Raw genomic sequence first — 24,095 nt, forward strand, 5'->3', positions numbered from 1 at the left:
CCATTATACAGGGTGCGTACGGTATTTGAGGACAACTTGAGAGTAAAACTAATTAGCTTTTAGTTAGAACATGAATGAATGAAACTTGACGAATTTTTGACACAACATTAACTTCTTATATTGGGTTAGGGAAAAAGTAATGTCGTATTTGTGATCGAATTTTAACGCTTTATTTAACATACTTAGAATTATCCTCTTTTGAGGCCAACTTAGTAGCACCAAGAGCATTTTGCATGGACCGGAAGAGATGGTAATCACTTGGTGCCAGGTCCGAACTATACGGTATGTGAGATAGAACATCCCATCCGAGCTCCCGTAGCTTCTGGCGGGTCATCAAAGATGTGTGAGGCCTAGCGTTGTCCTGGCGGAACAGAACACCATTCCTATTGGCCAATCCTGGTCAATCGCCTGCTTCACAGTAGAGGACCGAATTGAGGATCTGGCCATAGTTGAGCAGCTCATAATGGATGACTCCCTTCCAATCCCATCAAACACACAGCAAAACCTTCCTGGCCGTCAATCCGGGCCCGGCGATGGCTTGGGCCGGCTCGCCGCGCTTCGACCACGATCTTTTTTGCTTGAGATTTTCGTACGTGATCCACTTTTCATCACCAGTCACCATCCGCTTCAAAAATGGGTCGAATTCGTTCCGTTTCAGTAGTGTATCGCAGGCATTGATTCAGTCCACGAGATTTTTTCCCGTCAACTTGTGTGGCACCCAAACATCCAGCTTTTTTTGGAATCCAATCTTCTGCAAATGGTTCCCAACAGTTTTATGGTCCTTACCCAGTTCCTGCCAGTCTGCTTGGATGATTTCGACGATTTTATCGGTTTCTACGACGATTGGCCTACCAGTACGGGGTGTATCTTCGACATCCACTACACCAGAACGAAATCTATCGAACCGACGCTGTGCTGTGCGAATCATTATAGTATCGGACCCATAAACTTCACAAATTTTGTTGGCCGCCGTCGTTGCATTTTTACCTCTCAGGTAGTAAAAATGTAAAATATGGCGAATTTCTTGCTTGGTGGACTCCATCTTTGACGCGCTATAACTTGACACTGAAATGTATGATCATAAAACTGTCAAAGAGACACCTATAGCCCAGTTTGTCGTCTTCAAATCGCCGTACAGTGTGACCCGATGCGATAAGTACAGCACAAGATATGTTTAAGTGTCGCCATCTATTGGCAAAATACGACATTACTTTTTCCCCAACCTCATATATCGATAAACTCATTCAATAAAATTTCCATTAGCTGCAATAACCTCCTTGATCCGGGTCCGGAAACCATACGTAATAATCCCGAGGATTAAAGTCTGGGGAGCTAGGCGGCCATAAGTTCGGTGTTATGTGGTCATGGAAACTTTCAGCCATCCAATCTTGTGTCACCATCGCTTGGTGTGAAGGAGCAGAGTCTTGCTGAAAGATGTATGGGCTGTCACCGCAAACACTAGCAATCCAGGGTTTCACTACTGTCTCTAGAACCTCAATGTATGCAGTAGAATTCGAAGCCCTTGAGTGAAGAAGTGAGGTGGTATGACATGTCCTTTGTTGCTCACAACACTCAAAACCCTAACAATAGCTGAAAACTTCATGTGCATGACGACAGAAATCTCTGTACGATCGTAACAGAGCCATCTGTCATTTCTGCGGTTGTCCTATTGGTCTTGGTCAATATTTTTTTCATCAGAAAAAATCCATAACATCTCAGGCGCTTCAGGGTGTTTAACTTTGTTTAGAAGGCGTTTTGATCGTATAACTCGCTGTTCCCGTGTTTGCTTCGACATAAACTGTTATCTGCGCAAAATATAGGATTTATACCGTAGATCTTCTTGGACAAGTCGACGGATAAGATGGGTCAGAAACATTAAACTCCCTCGGAAGGGCCCTCATTGATTTTGAAAGGTCCTCGTCAATATTATTTGCATTTTTTGAATAAATTCTGCAGATCGGACAGTGTCAGAATGTCGCACGTGTTTTTTTGCGTTTTGCAATAGATTCTGTATGGCCGCCTGATGCTTCCAATTCACGGCGAACCTTATGAACGAATGAACGGGCGCACTTAAGAAAATTAGAGATTTCTAAATCGGTGTGATTCGCACATATAGCGACGATAATCGCATGTTTCTTCATTTCATGGGTTAAGTTGTAGTCCTCCATGTCTTATCTGAAAAAGAGCAAAAAGAGAATTAATGGTTTCGGGAAATTATGGTGACATATATGCATGTCCTCAGATACCGTACGCACCCTGTAGTTGCTGATCGTCTTTCTTGCTTGATCGTTGAGTAGCCATTTCATTTTAGTACAATATTCCGTCTTACCCGGTCAATAGGTGGCTAGTTTGGTTGTTACACTCCTATTTCGTCAAACATTCAGAATAAGCTTCGAATATGAATTTACGTAATTACAGCTTTAAATCCACAAGTCTTTCTGAAGCAATCAAAAACCAGCCAAATAACGTAAAATAGCCGTGGTTTTCCCAACACATTCTTCATAAGTTATCGACGCATTTATTCTTAACGATACTTGTTGCATTTCTAATTGAATTTTAGTATAATTTTACACATAACTGATGAAATTTTGAAACAGGAAAAACACTTAATTGTTTCAAAGTTTTCTACTATTTAAAATGAACTAAGCTTTGGTGGAACGTACTTAAGTTAATTCTACAATAATACATGCCTCGGTCTACCAATAAGTGTGATATCTGAAATTCTACTTTAAAATTTTTTTGTTATATAATGTTCAAAAGAATAATTTATGTTGGAAATTGTCAATACTTTAAAACGAAGACAGATATTCAAAAGTATATTTATAGGAAATTTATATATAACACAGAAATATTTTATTGCCCGTTGAATATAGAATTGTTTTTAAAGAACAAAAAAATGAAAAGAATATTTATATGTATACAATGTTATTTAAAATGTTAATAAAACAATATTGAATAGCGAATTAAAATCTGTCGTTTTTCATTTTTATGTTGACGTTCTGCTCCTACTATAACTATTGAGTTTCAAAATATATAAATAAGATAGTTATGACATATCCGGGTCCCTTTCCAGCCTCGATCGTCAGGCTTCCATGCGACAGGTGATTAAAACTAGGGCGGGTCTGATTCCATAACACGTGCACTCAGTTCTTGCTGAACGAAACTAAATTGCTTAAAAGTCTCATGTTAAACTTAAAAAAATAAAGTTGATGGCTACTGGAAGTACACCCACTCGAAGATACAAATGAATCATGAAATGGTGACCAAAGTCAGTTGAATAAGTCGCAAAGAACTAAAATCGGCATCATTGTGAATATCTGTTTCTCTTTTTAGTAATAAGGCATGCTTTAAAAGTAATGAGAAGATATTATTGACTATGAAAAATTTTTGAGAACTAAACTGGTGCATCACACTTTCTAATACATACACTCGTTTAAGAAGGTCCCTGGAATCCTGGATTTAAACTGGCCGCGTTAGTTGATGATATGAACATTTTGCAAACCAACCAAGCAACTTCTTTATTATTGTATCTTTTGTTTTTGTTTCCGAACCAACTTGCGAATATCAAGGAAGTAGAATCCTCCCTACTGTATACGACAGCAAATTTCTGCTTTAGTGTGTCCAGAATTTCAACTACGGGTATGTCACTGGGGATGGCATAGTCCCTGTAAACCCTCTGCACATTATTTCTCATTGCCAGAGGTGAGTGGAATCAACCTAGCAAGCGAGATGCAATCTCATCATTAATTTGAGATAGAATTCTAAGAGTTGCTGGAGATGCAAAGAGCTTGGGTATACCTGATCTATTCAGAGGATCCATTTTCAAGAATTCTATACACGCTCTTTGGAATTCGTCCCGAACCTCAGCTGAACGGTGGAGAAGAGTGCTTCGGCAAGTCCAGAAACTGTTGTTTGCAGGGCGGCGTGGTGTTGTTGATGCCTGCGTCTCTGCACCTCTCGGTCACCAGTTTCCGTGATGACCTCAAGTCGAACACACTCCCTCCTGATGACCGGGATTGGATTGCTGCGAGTAATAAAGCGGTACTCGTCTGCGACTTGTTGCACGAGGTTGTAAGGTATGGATTATTATAAGGTCTGTTACTTCCACTTGTACGGAAATCTTGAGAATCCGAAACCTGGAACAAAAGGATAATCGTTAAGATTGCACCCGTTTTGGGTGTGACAATCTGCGGGCCTCCTGCCGTCGCAAAGATAATAGCTAAATAAGCTCGGAACTAATCAAAGAACACCACGAAAGCTTGACCGACAGAGGTAGGCTGGTTGCCGCCCTGGGTCCTCTTGCAGCGACCACATCAAAACGCTACGGATCATTTTGGAACAGTGTCTGGAGTTTAGATCTTTACTTCACCGACTATTCATCCATTTCGAAAAAAGCGTTCGACAACGTGAACAGGGAGTGGCGCGCTGTACGTAGGAGGGGTACTCCGGAGAAACTAATAGCTATTATCAGAGTGGTATACGATGACGCAAATTGTAATGTGGTGCATCGAGGTAAAATTTGAGGTGAAATGTGAAGTCCACCAGGATTGTATCTTGTAGCGGATATGACATCTTCTTGTTATCGGTGACGTTCTTTTCCTAAGAAGTTAACATGAACGCGACGCACGACAGGCTCCACGACCTCGTAAGATGACTACATAGTCTCCGAGAGGCTTCCGTCTTAATTAGTATATTCTTGCAGAAGTCGAGATGGCGGGCGTTGGTGGATTCAATAATCCAGTGGCGTTAAGTTCTGACTTAATGTCAAATACAGGGTCGCTGTAGAGTGCCAGGTTCTCCTCGTATACCAGCTCCGCGGGATTTGCAACAAATTCTTCGCGATTAGCTGCCTGGCAACAAAGTAGAATGAATGACAGGACTTGCGACCAGAAAGGGTCGTTTTGGGCCATTTTATCAGCTTTCAGCACCCTGTGCCATCTTTCAATCATCCCATTGGACCGCGGGTGGCACTCGATGATCCGGTGACATTTGAAGCCGAGGAGTTGCGGAACGGGAGGACTCAAACTACATTCGTGGTTGGTGATTATAACTGATGGCACACCGAAGCGTGGAATCCACTTTCGACAGGGGGCCTCAATACAGAAATGTGTTTCAGAGGTATAGGCTCAGGCCATCGCGTGAACTTATCGATGATTATGAGGCAATACCTAAAACCTTGCGAACCGTGAAGGACTGCGCCGTCCGTCGGTGCCTCCATGATTCCTGGAAAATCAACGAAGTTGAAAACTGTGAATGGCCCACCTTCAAGTTAACATCGGAAGTATTTAATTGTGAAGTACGCGGCTAATAGTTCACGATCGTCCTGTAATTCTGTAGTTCCTTTGATCGGGGTTCAGTTGTTTAGAAAAGAAGCTCAACGGCTGTCAGATTTGGTTCACCTTTTGGTGAATGGTGGCACCTACGGCGATATTCCGAGGTATCGACGAATACGACTACGGGGACATCTTGCTGAGGGAATGTTAGAAGTTTAGCTTTTTGCTATTGCTTAGTGATCTTTAAACACTTGGATAACCTATGAGGGCCACATAATCAGGCGAGAACCTTTGGTCTTCGCTCCAGACAATCGCGCGCTAAGGACCGATTGATGTGGGGCCTTAGATTAGAAACGACAATAGAAGTTTAACATTTCCAAAAACATTCTCAGATCCTTAACTGTCCCTTCGGAAGTGGGAAACTCGAAATTGCCTTCATTTAAATCGTGTGGCGTCCACTATGTCGCTGCCTAAAGCGAAATGCGTTCCGAATTGGCAGAACCATGCTACTAGGTTCTTACGTTAAAACAGTGGAACACATACTATTGCGGCAGTTATTAAGGGACCTGTCTCTATTCTGTCCGTGGACATCCTAAGGCGAAGGATAACCAACACACAACAGAAACGAGGGCTGGAAAGAAAGAAAGAAAAGGGCCTTGTGCCGTCTCTTGCGGTATTTCCTTTGAATTAAAAGATCTACACGAATCTACCACTAATTATAATAACATCGCTGTTTTAAAATGAAATTTATCTTGCCGCTGGGCGAGGAGTTACTTACCACCTTAGTTGGCCGGATGGTCTTTCGTTCGACACTACGGAAAAACTTGGTTACCTCCCATTGAAATACCGTAAAAAGAACCAATACCAAGTACTGCGACAGCCACGGCCAACAATTCACTTAAAAACGACCCTTGGCAAGACACAATTGCGTCTGGAGGTAAGGTAGCCCTTATTCGCTCCCTAAATCCTTTTTATAGATTGTACAAAGCCCACACGATTCGCGTCCTTCACTTTCGCTTTCCCACGATTTTTCATGTCTGTACAAGCGCTCAACTTAGACCACAAATGTTGTACGTTTCCTAAGTTTGTGAACAAAAAGGATACATCTGTGCGCATTTTTTCGGGATGTTGATAATATTCCACAATTCGGAAAATCAGAGCAACCAAAAGTTTCTGCTGCAACTGTTATGGCAAAAGGGAATACGTGGACGTGACTAGATTTTTTTTTATTTCTAGTAACCTTACGTTAGATATGAAACAACAAGTTATCTTGGATTTCTACTGCTATATTTTCCTTAAGTGTAGAACATTATTAATAAAGATCAGCTAATCCTTCTCGATTTCTTATTTGTTTCTGTTTTGTAAATCTACTTCTTTGCTGACTATCTCTATTGAAACTTGCAGCAATCATTGATTTTTCTCGTCTTTGAGCTGTGTAACTTGTATCCGTAATTGGAAGACACAAAACAGTATCCAAGCTCTAGAAAACAATTATAGTTAGATAAAAAAACACAACTCAATCAGTGTCCTTACATCATCACTTATATGGCCTTGATCTGCTAAGAACTTCTCTATTCGAACAAAGTCCGCTTCTAAATCTTTTCGATTATTCTTTTTGATTGATTCTCCAACTTTATTCACCTGTGAAAAATATCAATGAATGATATATGATTCAAGTTGCTCGTTTTCTATCAAAACGTACCACATCTCTAATGAAAGTCCTTTTCCCTTTGCCCACAGGTTCGTCCACCTCTAGGACCGACCTCAGAATTGGTAAAGCATCTTCTGGCCGATTCATTTCAGCATAGGCTAAAGCTTTTATATTTCGCATGGTTATGTATTGTTGGTCCTTTTGGTTGGCAACGATTTCTAAAGCCACGTGAGGTGAATTCTGTCGTAAAGCCAGCCCTGCTGCGAACGCGGCTGCTTTGCGCATCGGCACATAATTTAGCTCACGTAATTCACGCAGGAGATTCAGAGCGAACTCGAGTGATTGTGGGGTGTTCTATAAAAATGTATAATTGATATGAGAGTACAGTGGAAGAATGAATTCAGTTTTACTAACCAGTTTGTAGCATGCAGCCATTGTTAGCACAACAATATGCCGGGCGTATTTTGTGCCCTGAACCTGGCGTGATTTAATGAGATCAAAAACATTTAGTATGTCTTGATATCGTCCCTTCTCGAAAAGTAAATCCATGAGGAGTTGGTAACTGATCAGCTGATCGAAGAATCCATCTAATTGAGGGTCTTTGAAGCACTATGGGATAAAAAAATTTATATGTCTGTGAATGCAAGGAACAGTGGAGTTGGGAAACGTGATTACTTCTAGTGCTGTATCAACATCTCCTAAATAATAGAACATCCGAAAAACAACTGGTCCGAACACAAAGTTTCCAAAGCGAAGTTCTTTGTTTTGTGAATTGAATCTGAAAAAAAACGCATACATTATAATTTTAATCCGTTGAAAGTGTACTACACTACAGAAGACTACAGGATTAATATTGCTTGTTGTATTTTGGACGTTCTGATTAAGAACCTATCAACCAATGCAATGCTAGTACCTCGAATAAGTAGCGGGCATAATTAAACGGTTTGACGATAAGCAGAGTGACCGATACTGAGTCTTTGCTAGAGAGAAAAATGACTCCTATCGGATTATTTTCAGCGAGAAAAAAATGTTTGTAAGGACTCACCGAAAGCAAAAAGCGATTAGTGAAATATGGATATAATCGGTTACGTGAGGTGAAGAAGGTAAGTTAGAGAAAGGATGAAATATAGGAACTATCCAAATGTAGCAAAATTGTGCTGCGTTTATAAAAATGAATTAAGCGCGTTCACGCGAATTATCTACAGAATATTCAAGCCTATCGACACTTTCAATTCATCATCATCAACGGCGCAACAACCGGTATCCGGTCTAGGCCTGCCTTAACAACGGACTCCAGACATCACGGTTTTGCGCCGAAGTCCACCAATTCGATATTCATAAAAGCTGTCTGGCGTCCTGATCTACGCCATCGCTCCATCTCAGGCCGGCTCTACCTCATCTTCTTTTTCTACCATAGTTGTGATTTTCGACCCTAGATAGGGAAAATTATCAACGGTCTCAAAGTTGCAGTCTCCTATCTTTATTCTTCCCGTTTGACCAGTGCGGATTCATGTTGTTGGTTGATTGGTTTTCGGTGCTGAGGTTGCCAACATATATTTTGTCGTGCCTTGATAGATGTGCATCCCAAGCTCTCGCGCCAATTGCTCTCTGCTCGATCTGGATGAAGGCAGTTTGTACGTCTCGAGTCGTTGTTCCCATGATGTGGATACCGTCAGCATAGGCCAGTAGCTGGGTGGACTTAGAGAAGATCGTACCCCTCGCATTTACCTCAGCATCATGGATCACACACATCTCTCATGACCATGTATAGTTTTAATCTGGCTATGCTATCATAGGGCTTTAAAATCGATGAATAGATGGTGCAACTGATGTCCATATTCCAACAGTTTTTTCATCGCTTGCCACAGAGAGAAAATCTGATCTGTTGCTGATTTACGTGGAGTGAAGTCCCTTTCGTATGGGCCAATGATGTTCTGAGCGTATATGACTATCCTGCCTATCGCTTCCATATTTAACCAATTCGGCTGTAATTCCATCGGCTCCTGGGACTTATTATTTTTAAGCCGATGACTCTCTCTTCTACCTTGGTGGTGGCAGTATTTGTCCGTCGTCTACAGTTGGCGGGACCTCCAACTCGCCGATGTTCTGGTTGCTCAGTAGTTCAAAATACTCAACCCATCGCTCCAATATGCCCATTCTGTCGGAAATCAGATTTCCCTCTTTGTCTCGGCAGGACGAGCATCGAGGTGTGTAAGGCTTCATCCTGCTGACTTGTTTGTAAAACTTGCGCGCCTGGTGCGGTTGCTCCCTGTACTTTTCTAATTCACAGACTTGTTGGTTTTCCAGGTTTCATTTTTCCGTCTGTGAAGTCACTTCTCCGCTCGACGGAGTTCGTGATAAGTCTCGGCGGTTCTTTGAGAATGCAACATGCAACATTACTCGGTATGCAGCATTCCGACTTCTTTTGCGGCTGGTGCCAAGTATGTTTGTCGCCGTATTTATGATAACTTTCTTCAGGTGATTGTGAAGATCATTTGTTGATGCTTCATCTCCAGGATCTCTGTTGACTGCGTTTATTGCTGCATCGATTTCCCTCTTAAGGTGTTGCGGAGGGCTATGTTGTGGATGGCTCCATTGTTAACTCTCACCTGATTGTCAGAGGGGATTCTGGGTGGTGTAGTTATTCGAGCTCGAAGCACCATGCAAACAAGATGCCCCGGGAGACTCGTCTTCATCCTTCTCCGTCTGCAGATTTTAGTTAAAAAAAGCGGAGGTTGAGAAAGGGTCTGGCAGTAGAGCTGTTGGTGTTGGTTCAGCAGGCGTTTGCCAGGTTTTATGCTCCATCGTGGGTACCAATCCACGTTTCGCCCTGGGACCTATACTATCCTTTGACCACCCTTCACCTTCAATATCGGTTTATAATATATCGGAAGATACAATGATACCACCGATATACCGGTATCTGTTCCACCACTACCCATGAACTGTTTTCCAGATCAAAGAAGGTGCGAAGATAAATTAGGGTCCTTCATAATTATTCGTGCCCAGTTTTCTTTGTTTTTCTCTTTGGAAAATGCTTGTATGTCCAGAAAACTGGAACGGAGTTAACCATATGATAATAATAATAATAATAATCGTTGGCGCAACAATCCATATTGGATCAGGGCCTTGAAGTGTGTTAGAGCACTTCATTCAAGACCGTAACGGTACACTAGGAGGCAATGTGGTCAGCATTGCGCTCGCCCGAGATTATTACCCTGATTTGACTCAGGTACTCATTCACAGCTGAGTCGACTGGTATCCGACGTCAAATCACGATGCAAATTCCACTGCCACCAATGAGATTTGAACCGCAACCTTCCGTATGACAGCCTAGTGCTCTAACCACTGAGCTATCCGGACACCATATGATAGTGGACTTTTAATATAGGCTGAAAGGGTGAAGAAGGCGTGTTTGAGAATACAACGGGTAAGCGAGGAAATAGATAAGTAACTAGAGTCAAGTTAATACTGTGACATTTTATTTTAGGATAGTTCTGCAAAGAAGAGGTGAAAAGTTAGGCAGCGTGAAGAAGGCCGGCATATGACAAAGGGGAGTTCTATCTTATATATCTTATTTCCGACATTCTGCGGCTCGCAGATGTTAAGTGCTCCTTTATATAATTCGCTGCTCCCAGGGCAGAGGTGGGGCAGCGCCTGACGATTTGCCTCTGCCCTGGTAAGAAACCGTAAAGCCGTCATGGCCTGACATTTTTTCAAAGTTTGGGTGTTAAGCCCTAAACGAGAGGTCCGTGGACCAAAAAAAGGGAGTAAGTTCCTCCCCCTTTGGTGCGGCCCGGCGTCAAGTTGATGCGGACTTAGGACCCCACAATTCTCAAAAAAATATTGCTCATGAATTTCGTCGTTATGTAGGCTACGGAATCGTCCATCATCATGTAGGGGTGATATATGGTGGCCTAAATGAAGAGAGATATGAATCTGGGGAAACTAGAACGCATCAAAAAAAACCTCGAAAGTTTGATCCGCAGAGGCCAGGTTGGTTTCCGCTTTGGATTCTCTTGCACCGAAACATTAGCAACTATTGTGTACCGAGCTTACATTCCACTATACCTGCTCTTCATCGATTTCGAGAAAGCTATCGACAATTCGGACATTTCGGGAAAGCGAATAACTGTTATCAGAGCGACATATGGCGGTACAAAATATTACGTTCTGCATAATAAAAATTTCAAGTCCAAACCGAAGTCCGTCAAGGGGGGGGGGGGGGGGGGGGATATAGAGTCGGGGAGGAATTCACTAGGAAATGTTATCTATTCTAAAGCATTTCGACTATGCCAATGACATAGCTTGCTCATGCGGATTGAAGAAGGCGAAAGACTCGGATTGAAGGCAATTACCAACACCATGGTCACCTCATTATTCCTATTTGTACACGCTGACGTGTTCAGCTGAAGTCGAAAGTTGCTGTGGATAGGCCATTCATTAGAAAGGGTGACAACTCCATTTCAGGTTATTCCATGCAATGTTTTCCACTATCCCAGGAAAGCTCTCGAGGAGGGCGATCAGACCCGAGTCTGCAAGGGACTCATCTGAAGTGGCTCTGCCACGAAGCCTCACCGGAGGTTATCTGGTACCAAGGGAACCGGGATGGCCCTCTGAGAGCATATGCTCCAGGAGAATTCCTGGAGGATGTGTTCTCGGCCCGGTTATTTGCGGTTGGCTTCCTAGTGGGAGTTTCATGGTGGTTATGCCTACATCACAGGCAGAGCTTCTCGGAGCTCAAGCGTGGAGTTGCGCTGTACAACTCGGGTGCCGTACTCCTTAGTTGCGGCAGAGGTGCTAGATAGGCCTCGCATCCACTGGTATGAATGCTGAGCCTGCACTCAGTATAAACCAGTGCCGCTGCGCTAGTCATGGCGGGGTTCTGATTTTAGTCACATAATCAATCCGTGTCCGAAGAGGACCATCGGATTATGCCTTCACGGCAGGTACTGACGTTAAACCCCCAGAACTTTCATCCCAGCAAAGCTAACGAGTTGAACGCTCGCGTTGAATAGAACAACATTCTTAGGACGAACATATTTAATAAAGGACTTTACTCACTTCTTTATCATCTTCACCACCAGCTCTATATCTTCCTTATTTTTTTCCGCCAAATGAATCATGTTACGTAAATCCTCCGTGAAAATCATATTTGTTGGTTTATCATCCACGAATGTCTTCATTTTTTCCTTAAATTTGTCCACAGTATTTATGAACTGACCATTCGTGCGCTCACGCATATCAGAGTAACCATTCAGCCCAAGTGTTGCAGGCGCGTATAGGTTCCTTCGAAACGTGACATCTACAATATTAGGTTATAATTAGAAGATTATCAATCCTGAATAGAGAAAGTCCTTACTCTCGATGATGTTATTGAGTCTGGAAAGTACGCGAATTGAACTTTGTACATTTATCCGGAACATCCTGGGAGGCCTTTTTGAATTACTAACAAACACGAGACACCGGCACAAGAAGCAGCTTCTTATTGGATGCTGCTAGCAACATTTGACTTTGCAACAAATTTGGGTTTGGCAGATAGTTCGAAATCAGCTGTTAATGGAGTGGTGAAATGTTGGTGAAAGTTGACATTTCGGGATTGTTTATGTTTGGTTGGATTTCACATAGTTGTGCGCTTATATTAGATATTGGGGAGAGAACTTACGGTAAGTACATGCACCTTTCTTATTACGATCGGCAAGACAGTGATATTGGATATGAATTCGGGGACTAAGTCGGCTTGCTTGATTTTGTTCATATTTGAGAATTTTTAAATCCTTACTCCTGCTTCCGCCTCTTCACACCTTCGCTTCTTAGATTCTACAAGACTTACAGTTTCTACACTTATTGATTATTTTTAAAACCATTTGAATCAGCTGAGAATGGGTACCAAGATCACGGCGAGTGCAATGCTGACCACACTGACCAAGATCTTGAATGAAGTGCTCTAACAGGCTTCAATGCCAAAATCCAATTGGATTATTATTGAATTGTCCCTGGGGATGCCGAATGTTACCTAATAATAGCACTAAGTGCTAAGCATTTAGTCTTGGACGATTCTACCTACTTAAAAGTGTATAGGGGCTCTGGTAGTGGTGGTCGGAAAATCCGTGGAGCAACATCCGCAACATCGCGCAACCGCGTGTCTGCAGAATGGTCTATTTCTGCATGGTTAGAAGCAGACTGGTGAGAGTCCCAGGACATCAAGAGAAGCCGTGAGAGATTAAGATTTTTTAACCTACACCTACCTACTTCTCGAGACGCCAAATTCCTTTGATTTCTCGAGCTAGTGGCTATGAGTTCATCTTTCCCACGTATTTCCATTCAATGTAACTATTGTGGGGCAGGCCAATATAATCTACGCTGAGCAACCTGTCTTGTCAACTAACATTACGTCAGACTGGTGCGGTGTATGGCGATCATTTAGAATTTGCCGATCCCAGTGCATGCTGTACGTAGAACTAGTACTGCAAGCGGCTCATATCGGTAAACCGGATATATTCCTGTGATCGGTCCATGCTTTTATGCAAGGTTTCGGTGGATATATAGAGCACTGAGAATATTGCATCGGCGTCATAACAGTGCAGCTGGTCCAACTTAACTATCACCAAACCACACATTCTATACTGGTCGCTCTCCGCCCACTCTTAAATTATGGCGCGGTCCTGAATAGCACACATGAAACATTTCGCCCCAGGAAAGAGCTCCCCAGCACACAGCCATCTGTTCGACAATTAGCTGCCAGAGACAATTCACCTGTCTTTGACTTCCATTCATCGATTCAATTTTGGTCAGACTTCACCTCACTCAGAGGATTGAAAGATCGATCCTTCAAGCTAAGCGGAGTCAATCCACAATCTGCCTTGAAAACAGCCACAATCAAGGGACTCGTCGTGCGAAGCGGGTCGATTTGGCGATGATGTTGTGCTACAATGTCCACTACGTTCCTCCTCCATGTGGTAGGTTTATCTGCTCCATGGCAGAATTTGCGAAATGCATTCGGAATTTGGACATAGATCGGTCTTCCCCTACGGCAATATTTCGAAAGCATATGCCAGTAAAGGGATAGCGAATACATTCAGTTTTGCTTATTTTTTTCTTCTCCGAGACAAGCGATTTCAGCTTCACACACTTCAACTGGGAGTATTGGTTCCTTGTAGTATTTTTATAGAACTCTTTCTGGGTCATACCTTGGATGTGGAGGTCATCAACGCTATGCTCGGCGTATGGCTCGTGATGATTTTTGCAGAAGGCTTAGATTCGATATATTGTATTATTGTATTATTCGCAGCAAACTTCCGCTACTATTCGCTTACAATTTGACGTTATCTAAGCCATATTTTATTGCAAGCCATGAAAGGGGGTTCAGTGCCATGCAAAACCAAAGAAGCATTAGTGAATCCACAAGATGCCTCTCGTATGCGGATGGGCTCTGAAATGTTGGTCCCCTCAGATAAGCGCCCTGATAAGGTGGTGTGCCACCCTTTCATGACTGTTGCCAAAAACTTTATTGGTTTGGGATCAACGCGATACAGACGATACATCGATTAGCAGCTAAAGGGATATCTTTGGCCTCTAGTTGCTTGTCCTACAACTAGTGAGTCAATAACTCACTCTCAATAATTCTTTGCAGCTCCTTAATTCCTCCCTAATCTGACTCGGAAGCCATCCTACTGCTCGGACAGAATGTTGTTAGTCTCGAGATGCGTATTGACCTTTACACTAATAATGGACTTTGTGAGCTTGTAAAGCGTTGATAAACAAGTAATCGGTCTTGTGTCTGCGGGATCCTGTACCGTTTGTTTTTAGGGATAAGTCGATTAATGACCTGGTTTATGCTATGTGCCAACCGGCCATGTGCAATGGTGAACTATTTACACCAGAAATTCTACACTCGATCTAGACCAAGACCCCTTCGCTTTTTCGAGTTGTTTATGGCTCCTCGAACCTCTTCTTCGGTAACTACCACAAAATTCATGCCTGGCATAGTGCAATGGTGGATGCCTTCGGTGATAATCCCAAATTGCACCCCAATTGTCTCCGATATCGTAAATTGTACTATCTGGACGCTGTATTGGGATTCGGTGAGTGATCTGACAAAAAACTACGCTAGTTTCTCGCATTCCTTGCATTCTGAACACGGAGTGATGTTCGCAATACCGTCGCAATAGCACACACAATAAGAAAAAAACATACTGTGGATGTTTCACGTCCCAGAAAGGGATGAACAAGAGACATACATGTATAACTGGTGCGTACTCTTTAAGTTCGGGGAAATAAGCCGATGCAATTATCAGTTATATTCGGTAACTGATTGGCAATCAGTGAGTTGGATTTTTTCCCAAACTACAGTTTTACCTTTCTGACGGTATGCACATATGAATAATATATATAAAAATTGGACCCCCTCTCCCTGTACTTCTCCAGTGCACAGACCTGTTTGTTCTGCTAGGCTTTGTTTTTCTGACTGTGAAGTTGCTTCTCCACTTGGCGGAGTTCGTGCTAGTTCCAGCGCGTTCCCGCGTTCTTTGAGATTCATCGTCGAACCACTGGTTCCGAACTTTTTTGCAACTGGGGCCTTGTATTTTTGTGGTCGTATCAATGGTTGTGAAAATCATTTGTCGATGCTTCATCTCCAGGACCTCTGTTAACTGCGATTATGTTGCATTCATTTTCATTATTGGCATTATGAAGGAGATATTATAGCTACAGTGTTTACTCTCACTTGATTGTCAGAAGGGATTCGAGGTGATGTTTTTATTCCAATGTCAACGAAGTAATGATTTGAGTCTGTATTGGTTCCCCTATATGTTCAATTACCACGTGGTCAATTTGGTTCTTAATTAGTGGATTGGTCAATTCTTCGTCTGATACCATACCTATGGCAGTTGTCCGTTCTACTGCCTCATAGGAGATATCCTTTTCCGACTCTGCAGCCTCCTCAGTAGGGGCGTGAATATTTTTAAATTAACCTCGCAAACCCAAAGTGCATAGCCGTTCACTTATGCTTTCAAAGCAAATAACAACAGGTTTTATTTGTGGGCTGACTACGAAACCTACTCGAAGCACATGGCTAACTGGATGGCTACTATAATATTTGTAGTGGCTCTGTTTCGGGAGACCACTCCTGTGCAGTGCATCTTTGGTCGCTTTGACATCAGCCTTATATTTGTGGTTCTGTAACACATAGTTTTTCGTGCAATGTCGCCATCATTATCCAACCCCCAACCTGGAAGACCAGTCGGTACAATTTGTTAGGCATAGGAAACGCGCTTTCATCCTTCTCCGTCTGCAGTTTTTCATTAAGAGAGAACATCTAGCGATCACCACATGGAGATGGCGATAGAGTTTAGCAGTAGAGCTATTGGTATTGGTTCAGCATACGTCTACCAAGTTTTATGCTCCCTCGTGGGTACCACGTTTCGCCCTGAGACCTATACTACCATATGGCCGAATAAAATTCACCTTCTTTATTTATAACAGAATTCCCCTCCCTTTTTCAAAATCAAAATACTTTTACTTAAAGCAAGTCTGGCGTTAGAAATCATGTAAATTATGAAAAATAAGTCGGAATACCGGAAGTTTGGCCCTTCAGGTGTGAAAGTTTTATGTTCGTCTTATGTGAACAACTCTCCATCAATGATGGGCATATTTATATTCATAAATACGAATACGAATAAATTCGTACGAAGAATTTTTATGAGTACGAATGCATTCGCATTCGAAAAAGTGAATATTTCGGTATTTACATAAGTGGATACGAATACGGCTGTATACTCACGTCCAAACGTAAATACAAACCAATTCGTATTTAGGAGTTGCCTCTGCCCTGGACGAAACCGTCAGTCAACTTTTTGTCTTTTTTTGTAAACTTGGGTTTTACTCAAAAAAAGAGGAGTCCGAGAACTAAAAAAAAAGGAGGTAAATTGCTTTCCAAGTGGTTCGGTCCGTCACTAAGTGGGTGCGGACTTAGGACTCCCAGCATCCTCAACAAAAAATATTATTTCCATAGTTATGTCCTATATTATCGCCTAAACTAATGCCAAATTGTACTTCTACGATGAGCTTAAGGGGGTTTCAGCTAAAATTCCAAAATATGGTAATATACAGGATGCGGTAGCATAAGTTCCTTTTTTAAAATGCGCGCCACTCAGTTAGTTGATGTCAGAGCGGAGCACTAGTGGTCTCGTTCAAGAGGGAATACTGTAAAGTTTTGTCCCGACACGGTTCAGTCGCCATCATGCGTTGGAATAGTGAGGAGCGTGCCTTTGCCGTTGAGGTTTACTTTTCAAGCGGATGTTCGGTTATTGCAACACAGCGTGCATTTCGGAATCGCTTTAATTTAGCCCCGTTGGCTCCCGTCCCAGACCGCAAATCAATTGTTACATGGGTCACTACATTCAGACAAACTGCAAGTGCGACAAAAGGGAGAACTGGAGTCCCTCGGCTCGTTAGATCACCTGAAAACATTGAAGCAGTGAGAGCGTCAATGTCAATGTCACGCATCTGCCCTTGGACTATCGACCGTTCTGTGAGAAGAATTCTTCGTGATGATCTTCATTTTCATCCCTATAAGATGGCGATAGTGCAGGAACTTTCAGAACGTGACTTCAATTCTCGGATGAACGCGTGTGAGCTTCTTCTTGATGTCGTTCCAGAGGGTGCTATTGTTTTTTTCAGCGATGAAGCGCATTTTCATTTGTGTGGGTCCGTTAACAAACAAAACATGCGCTACTGGGCTGACACCAACCCACGAGAATTCAATCAAATTCAATCAAAAGGCTTTGCATTCACCCAAAGTCACAGTGTGGTGTGCAATTTCCTCAGCTGGAATTATTGGTCCCTGGTTTTTTGAGGAAAATGAGGTTACAGTGACAGTGAATTCGGACCGGTATGTAAACATGCTACAGATTTTTTTTTTCCCCACGGCTAGAAAATTTGGATTTGGGGGACACTTGGTTCCAACAAGACAGTGCAACAGCACACACTTCAAGTGCATCGATGGCTGTTTTGAGGGAACACTTTCCAGAGCGCCTTATCTCAATTAGAAGCGATTTGGAATGGCCGGCACGCTCTCCCGATCTGTCCCCTTGTGATTTTTTTCTATGGGGTTTTTTGAAATCCCGTGTTTATGTGAACCGTCCAAGAACCCTACAAGATTTGAAGACCAACATCCAAGAAGAAATTGCCAACATAACACCTGCTATGCTAACAAGAGTCATGACAAACGCCAGAAATCGGTTTACGCAATGTATGGAGAATGGGGGACGTCACCTAACAGATTTGATCTTCAAAACAATGTAAATAAAAACTTTAGACATGTACCTACATTATAAAAAATAAATAAATATTTTCCGATGCATACAATAGTTTTTATTGAGTTTTGAAAAAAGGAAGTTATGCTGCCGCACCCTGTACTATTAACTTTCTTTGTGGAGATATTGGAACGAGATGCATTTTGAGGCCTAGATTTTGTAGAGATGCATCACTGTGTAAAGCGATGCACAGACCACAGCTCAAGTACACTTCCTGTTCGACATGAGAATGGGTATTGTATAATGTCCCACGCCAACTCTATATAACTCCCCAATCGGTAAACCTTAATCTAATTGAACATCTTGTTGCACTCGGCTGTGTTCATTTTGCCTTCCTTGGGTTATCTGTATGTGGGAATAAACGTTTTGGACTTTTTATTATATCCTCTCATACCTGCATAGTTGTGCTCTCTCCAATCTTCTTTTTTTTTTTAAACAATTTTTCGCAGCGTACCGACAATATTCGTAGTGCCATCACGTGATGTACATGAGTATGACACAAAATAAAACACCAGCAGAGGTGAAAATCTTTTTTTTTTGCGTAAACTTAGGTACGCGCTATTAAAGTAGCATTTAGTACCTTTTCGTTACTTTTTTTTATTGCATAGTAATTATAGTATTAATTTTCGCACTCCCGACAACATTGATTATATATAACGTTTCTTATTTCACAGTCAACTAAATGGCGAACTATGATACACATTTGAGTGCTTGGTACAATAATTACATCCCAGGACGATTTCCAATAATTAGGAAACCTCATATCATTGGATATTTTAGTTTGAATGGAGAACGGGAATACATTCCATCGGCTGAAAATTTGAAATATCTAAAATTACCCAAAGATATCAACAATGTTAACTTTGACTTAAACCATGGTTATGAGAATGTTATTCCTAAGCCAGCAAGTACGTCGGACGAGGGATTGAAACATTTGCTTGAGTTCATAATTCAAAATAAACAGAAATTAATCACAAGAAATGACGGTCCGGATAAACGTTATCTGGAGGCAGATTTCATTTGTTATCGCGGTCTCTTGCGGCTCGTAATGTGTTCGCCGTTTGAAAGGAGAGATGATTGGTGCATACTCGCAACTAGATATAAAGGCAATATATACTTGTGTCAGCGTGAAACAGAAATGAAGAAAATGCAAAAATTAAATGAAACCGAACAGTGGAAGAGAATTGGTTCGTATGGATTCAAGTTTGAGCAATATATCCTTGCAGGTGAATGTTTACTATGAACACGGTTTTCATTAACGGGCAGGTTATGACCAAATATTATTCGCATTTCAGACGATCCGGAGCATGAACCCGATATTTCAGCACCTGTGAATGAATCTGAAGAATTTAACTGTGTATTGAGAACACGTTTGGAGGGTCTTGATTTATTGTATGGAGCAGAAATGGATGGAATTGTATCAAACGAAAAATGTGATTTGTATGAAAACATGTTAATTCCTATTAGTACTTATAGCTATGTATATACGCAGTAATTTACCTCTATTCAGGATTAACACATAGCGAGCTTCGGTTCTTTCGTATGCCATTTTATTTTGCTCGGTTTTCGGCTAGTGTATTTTTCGCTTCATTGCAGCATTCTGCTTTTCAGTTGCTGGATACTAATATGATTAGTTTCTTCACGGCATTCTCCCTTTTACTTGGAGGAATATTTCTCGATATTCTACGAATTTTCATTTGGAAAGCCACTTAGTTTCCATCTGCTCGACGAGATTGGTCTACTATGGTTTCCTCTCGGAACCCAATTGGAAATCTGAATTTGACTCAGATTGCATCTTAAAATTCTGCAGTTAAAAACAGCAACCGTTCCTTCGCGTATTTTCTTGAAAGTCAAGATTTTACTTTCTTCCATCGACAACGGCAGCAAAGCACAGTTGAATTCTTTGCAGTATCTTGTGTTTCCACTTCCAGTTGTGATCTCCGGAAATTGAGTTCTGTTTGGTAGTCGCCCGTTTATAATTCCCAAACCGATTAAAAATATCTACCATGGACTACCTAACTAGTGCGAGGATACCTTTGTCTGATACCTCCTCAAGATTGGATATCATGTATCGGTCGTATTGTTCAGAATTCGGCTTCACGCGATCGATAAAGGTGGTTTATTTGTCCTTCTTTCTGCGAGAGTTCGCTTGTATCTGCCTAAGCGAATGGTTCATTCTGCCCATTGCTCTCGACTGTGTTCGGATCCGGCTTTTGCACTGTTGCCAAGATTACGAACATCGTTATTTAGTTGTTTAGCCAGTTTAACGGTAAAAGAGTGCCAGTTAGAGTCTTAATACACGTGACGCGAGTGCGGAAGTCATCCTTACTCGAGGGACACGAAACCACAGCGTGTAAAGGATGCGGAACCAGCTTACACTAAGCCAACCCTCATCCTCAGAGGAATCTCTCCCCCCCCCTCCTCGGAATTCACTCCCCTTAGGAAAAAATATCTTCTTGCGTAGACTATTTTAGCCAGCGTAGACTTATTCAGAGCCAAATCGCCAGCGGACCCCATCTGTAATTCGGTGGTCGCCACTACTATCAGCGATAAAAAGTTGAGCTTGGAAGGGTCTTACCTTTGCCTCTCTTCCCCCAGCTGGCCGGCTGATATGGTCAGAACAGGCCCGTTTACCTCCTTCTTTACCTCCCTAGAAAAAGTCGAACTCGCAATCTCCCGGTCCAACAATAAAAAATCTTCGGGCCCCGACGATATCTCTAACTTTGTCCTGCGGAAGTGTGTCTACCATCAGTAAACGTCTAGCCATCCTCTTCAACAACTGCCTGAACAACGGACACTTCCCGGTATCATGGAAATTAGCCCTCCTTATACCTATCCCTAAGAAGGGGTGTCCAGGCAATCTCAAAGATATTAGGCCTATCTCTCTTCTTTCCAATATTGGAAAAATCTTCGAACGTATCCTACTAAATCATCTCATTAGACACTATTCCCCAATCATTCCACTTAATCAATTCGCCTTCGAAAACTTCAGATCCACCGAGCAGGCAATCCTGTATCTGCAAGACCGTATCCTCGATCACCTGGAAAATAGGCATTGCACCGTAGCCTGCGCCTTAGACCTCGAAAAGGCATTTGATTCAGTTTGGAAAGAGAGCTTGCTCTATAAACCCGGAGACTTCATCTCCAACAGAACTTGCCACGTGCGCTTCCATGTGCTTCGCTCCATTGACTTCCCGGTAAACTCAGAAGTCCCTCAGGGATCTATTCTAGGTCCTAAACTTTTTAACATCATCCTTCACGATATTCCCCTTCCTCCCGTAAACTTATCCCCCACGCCAACGGCAACTCAGGCCCGAGCACTGTTCCCTGCCACCAAAACCCCTTTTATATAAAACTCTTATTCGTCCAATCCCAGCATGGGCTATCATGTCACCGATCGTAGCAAAAGCCTTCAACGCTTCAAAAGGACGATACTCAGGAAATGCACAGCCAAATACAGAAGGCCATATCTAAAATTTTATAAAAACTCTCTCCTGTACAACCTCTCCGAGGTTTGCCCCATAATTTCGCACATGATGAAGCTGTCGCGCGTCAGACTGAAAAATTGGCTGCTCCACCGTAACCCGCTGATAAAAAATTTCGCTAAGTGCAATGCATTGTTACGCGAGCGAAGGTACTACGTGTCAGGACTGGCTCTCCTCTCGGGCAGCAATTCTCCTCTCAACCATCACGCCTCCCCTGCCTCCTTCATCCCCTCCTTTTATCAAAGCTTCTCCCCGGACTTTCACAGAGGCTAACCGCGTGGGACCAATGTTCCGGCAGTGAATCCCCGCGCAGGTGTAGATCACTTTTCATTATTTTTCTTTACCTAGTCTAGATTAATACAACCAACATTAATTAGCCTATATAATAAGTGATATCTGCAATCATTAACTTCTCGCCTAAATTAAGGTCCCACCTTCTACCAATTAGGCTCCACAATACATGCCCCGCAATCCCACAGTCCTCTCCATACCTCCCTTTGGCGGGTATACTATTGCAACTAAAGCATTCATTAATTTTTGAAAATATTTTGTAGGACTTCGGTGGATTTAAATACTCTCGAGCATGTTGAAGTAAAAGTTCGCCGTAAGGAAACAACCTACCGCCAAGGACAAAATTTCCTAAAATTCAATCTGGTAAAATGGTGGTGTCAAAGTTTTCTTGTTGGTATACAGCGTATTTACATGGGTTTGCGTAACGATGAAGGCATTGTCAAAGAAATCCAGGTGTTGGATGTGAGCTCATTGCCTAAGATGGCTAAGGTGATTAGAAAAGTTATTTCTTATGGTTAATTCACGGCCAATCGAACACATAGTTACAATGTGCTAATTTGAAATTTCACCTTTCTCTTTCAGGAATATTGGTCGCCAGCGGTATGCGTTGATTTTCTCAATGAATTTCTGAATATGGTTAAAAAGACCTTGAGAAATACTAACTGTCCTTACAGCGTTTTTGAATTCTATTGGAATCCAGCTAATCAAAAAAGTATAACATATCGATATCATGAAGGAAACAATGACTTGAGCTTTTTACCAGATTGGTATATCGAGGGCGTTTCTAATAAAAGTACAAATAGTGTATAAAAAGCAAAAGTAATAAAAAGAATATGAAACAGAAAGTTAGGAGCTGAGCCATTAATTACAACTTTAACACCAGCTGTTCGATGCTTTAAAAGCGGAAAAAATGTTGAAACGCAAGTAAATATCCTATCCGTGCAACAAGAGTGACAAGGGAATCGCACTTTTGATTACCTCCTCCATGCATATAACATGCTTTATTGGATTTGTTCCGTACTTTACATCCAATATGCCTTTTAGAATACAGTAACGGAAAAAGCTAATGGGAGTTTCCCGAACTGATTCTTTTCAGACAAAAAAGTATCTAACGTGAACTAGAAGGGTAAAAGTTATGTTTTATTTATAGTATGTATACTATGTGTGCGTCGAAGACAACTAAGTAAAAGGCGGGTAAAACAAGACTATGTGAACTTAAATTCGTACCTGAAAGTGCTATTTTGAAAAAGTAATCTATTAACATTCCATCAAGGGTTTCAGCGAAGATGAAAATTAAAATTGTCTTTGGTAGTATGAATGTTACATTGTGGATTAAATAGTTAGTCACTGTAACATGTGGATACGAACTGTTGCTACAAGCAGTAGGGAAATCATCTCGGCCATCATTATTTCCGAGTAAACCTGCTGGGCTTGGCGGTCTCCCTGTAAAGTTATTTATCGCTGCGCCTGCAGTCTCTGCAAATCTGCTACTTCTATTCATACGTATCTTGGAAAACTGAAACGTTTCGTAGAGAGTGTACTAAGGGGTGATCATTAACATCATAAAGACGGACATCCATTTTGAATGTGATAATTGGAGGGATATCTGCTTGCTTCCTGCCTTCGCAGAGGTAAAACAAAAATAATCCCGAAACGTATCAAAGAACATCTCGAATCTTGATTGATAGAAAGCATGCTGTTTTCCGTTCCAGATCCTTCTGCATTGACCACATCAACACCCTACGGATCATTTTGGAAAAGTGCGCCGTATTTGAGGTTCAGAGCGGAGCCCGCCTGTTTAACACTGCCTTGTCCGGACTAAATGAAAGAATTCAATGGACCATGACATCATTCCTCAAACACCTCAACTACCCTGATCCTCCCACCGATCCCGGCCAGGTCACGAAGCTTGGCCAAGTATTACTGCAATTGGAAAGCGAGACAAATAAAGTCGGACGGGAGATAAACACCAACAAAACAAGATTTTCAAGTTGACTTCTCGTCGCACTCTCTGCATTAATGGGTAGAATATCGAAAGCGTTGACAAGAAAATGCCAACAGGGTTACCTAGAATAGCAAG

General features: G+C 42.0%; 3 protein-coding genes across 3 annotated transcripts in view; 2 read left to right on the plus strand and 1 right to left on the minus strand.

Annotated features, from left to right (window-relative positions):
• The window catches only part of LOC119648738 (unconventional myosin-Va), a 46,736-nt gene extending 43,773 nt beyond the window's left edge, over positions 1-2,963 (plus strand). Inside the window, exon 25 of the mRNA XM_038050579.1 lies at positions 2,419-2,963. The gene's annotated coding sequence lies outside the window, so the exon portion shown is untranslated. The remainder of the gene's footprint in view (positions 1-2,418) is intronic.
• A 3,575-nt stretch (positions 2,964-6,538) lies between these two features.
• On the minus strand, positions 6,539-12,439 carry LOC119646137 (pentatricopeptide repeat-containing protein 2, mitochondrial-like). Its single transcript, XM_038046493.1, has 7 exons — positions 12,287-12,439; positions 11,989-12,229; positions 7,600-7,702; positions 7,339-7,533; positions 6,976-7,278; positions 6,807-6,914; positions 6,539-6,753 (listed from the first exon to the last, which is right to left on the minus strand). The coding sequence occupies exons 1-7, from the start codon at positions 12,348-12,350 to the stop codon at positions 6,586-6,588; spliced, it is 1,182 nt and encodes a 393-aa protein (XP_037902421.1). The 5' UTR covers positions 12,351-12,439; the 3' UTR covers positions 6,539-6,585.
• A 26-nt stretch (positions 12,440-12,465) lies between these two features.
• On the plus strand, positions 12,466-23,125 carry LOC119646138 (decapping nuclease DXO homolog). The gene is made up of 5 exons (XM_038046494.1): positions 12,466-12,590; positions 18,914-19,465; positions 19,535-19,679; positions 22,279-22,504; positions 22,598-23,125. The coding sequence occupies exons 2-5, from the start codon at positions 18,922-18,924 to the stop codon at positions 22,823-22,825; spliced, it is 1,143 nt and encodes a 380-aa protein (XP_037902422.1). The 5' UTR covers positions 12,466-12,590; positions 18,914-18,921; the 3' UTR covers positions 22,826-23,125.
• Positions 23,126-24,095: the final 970 nt, after the last annotated feature.

This window comes from Hermetia illucens, chromosome 1 (genome assembly GCF_905115235.1).
Source record: "Hermetia illucens chromosome 1, iHerIll2.2.curated.20191125, whole genome shotgun sequence".
Lineage (NCBI taxonomy): Eukaryota > Metazoa > Arthropoda > Insecta > Diptera > Stratiomyidae > Hermetia > Hermetia illucens.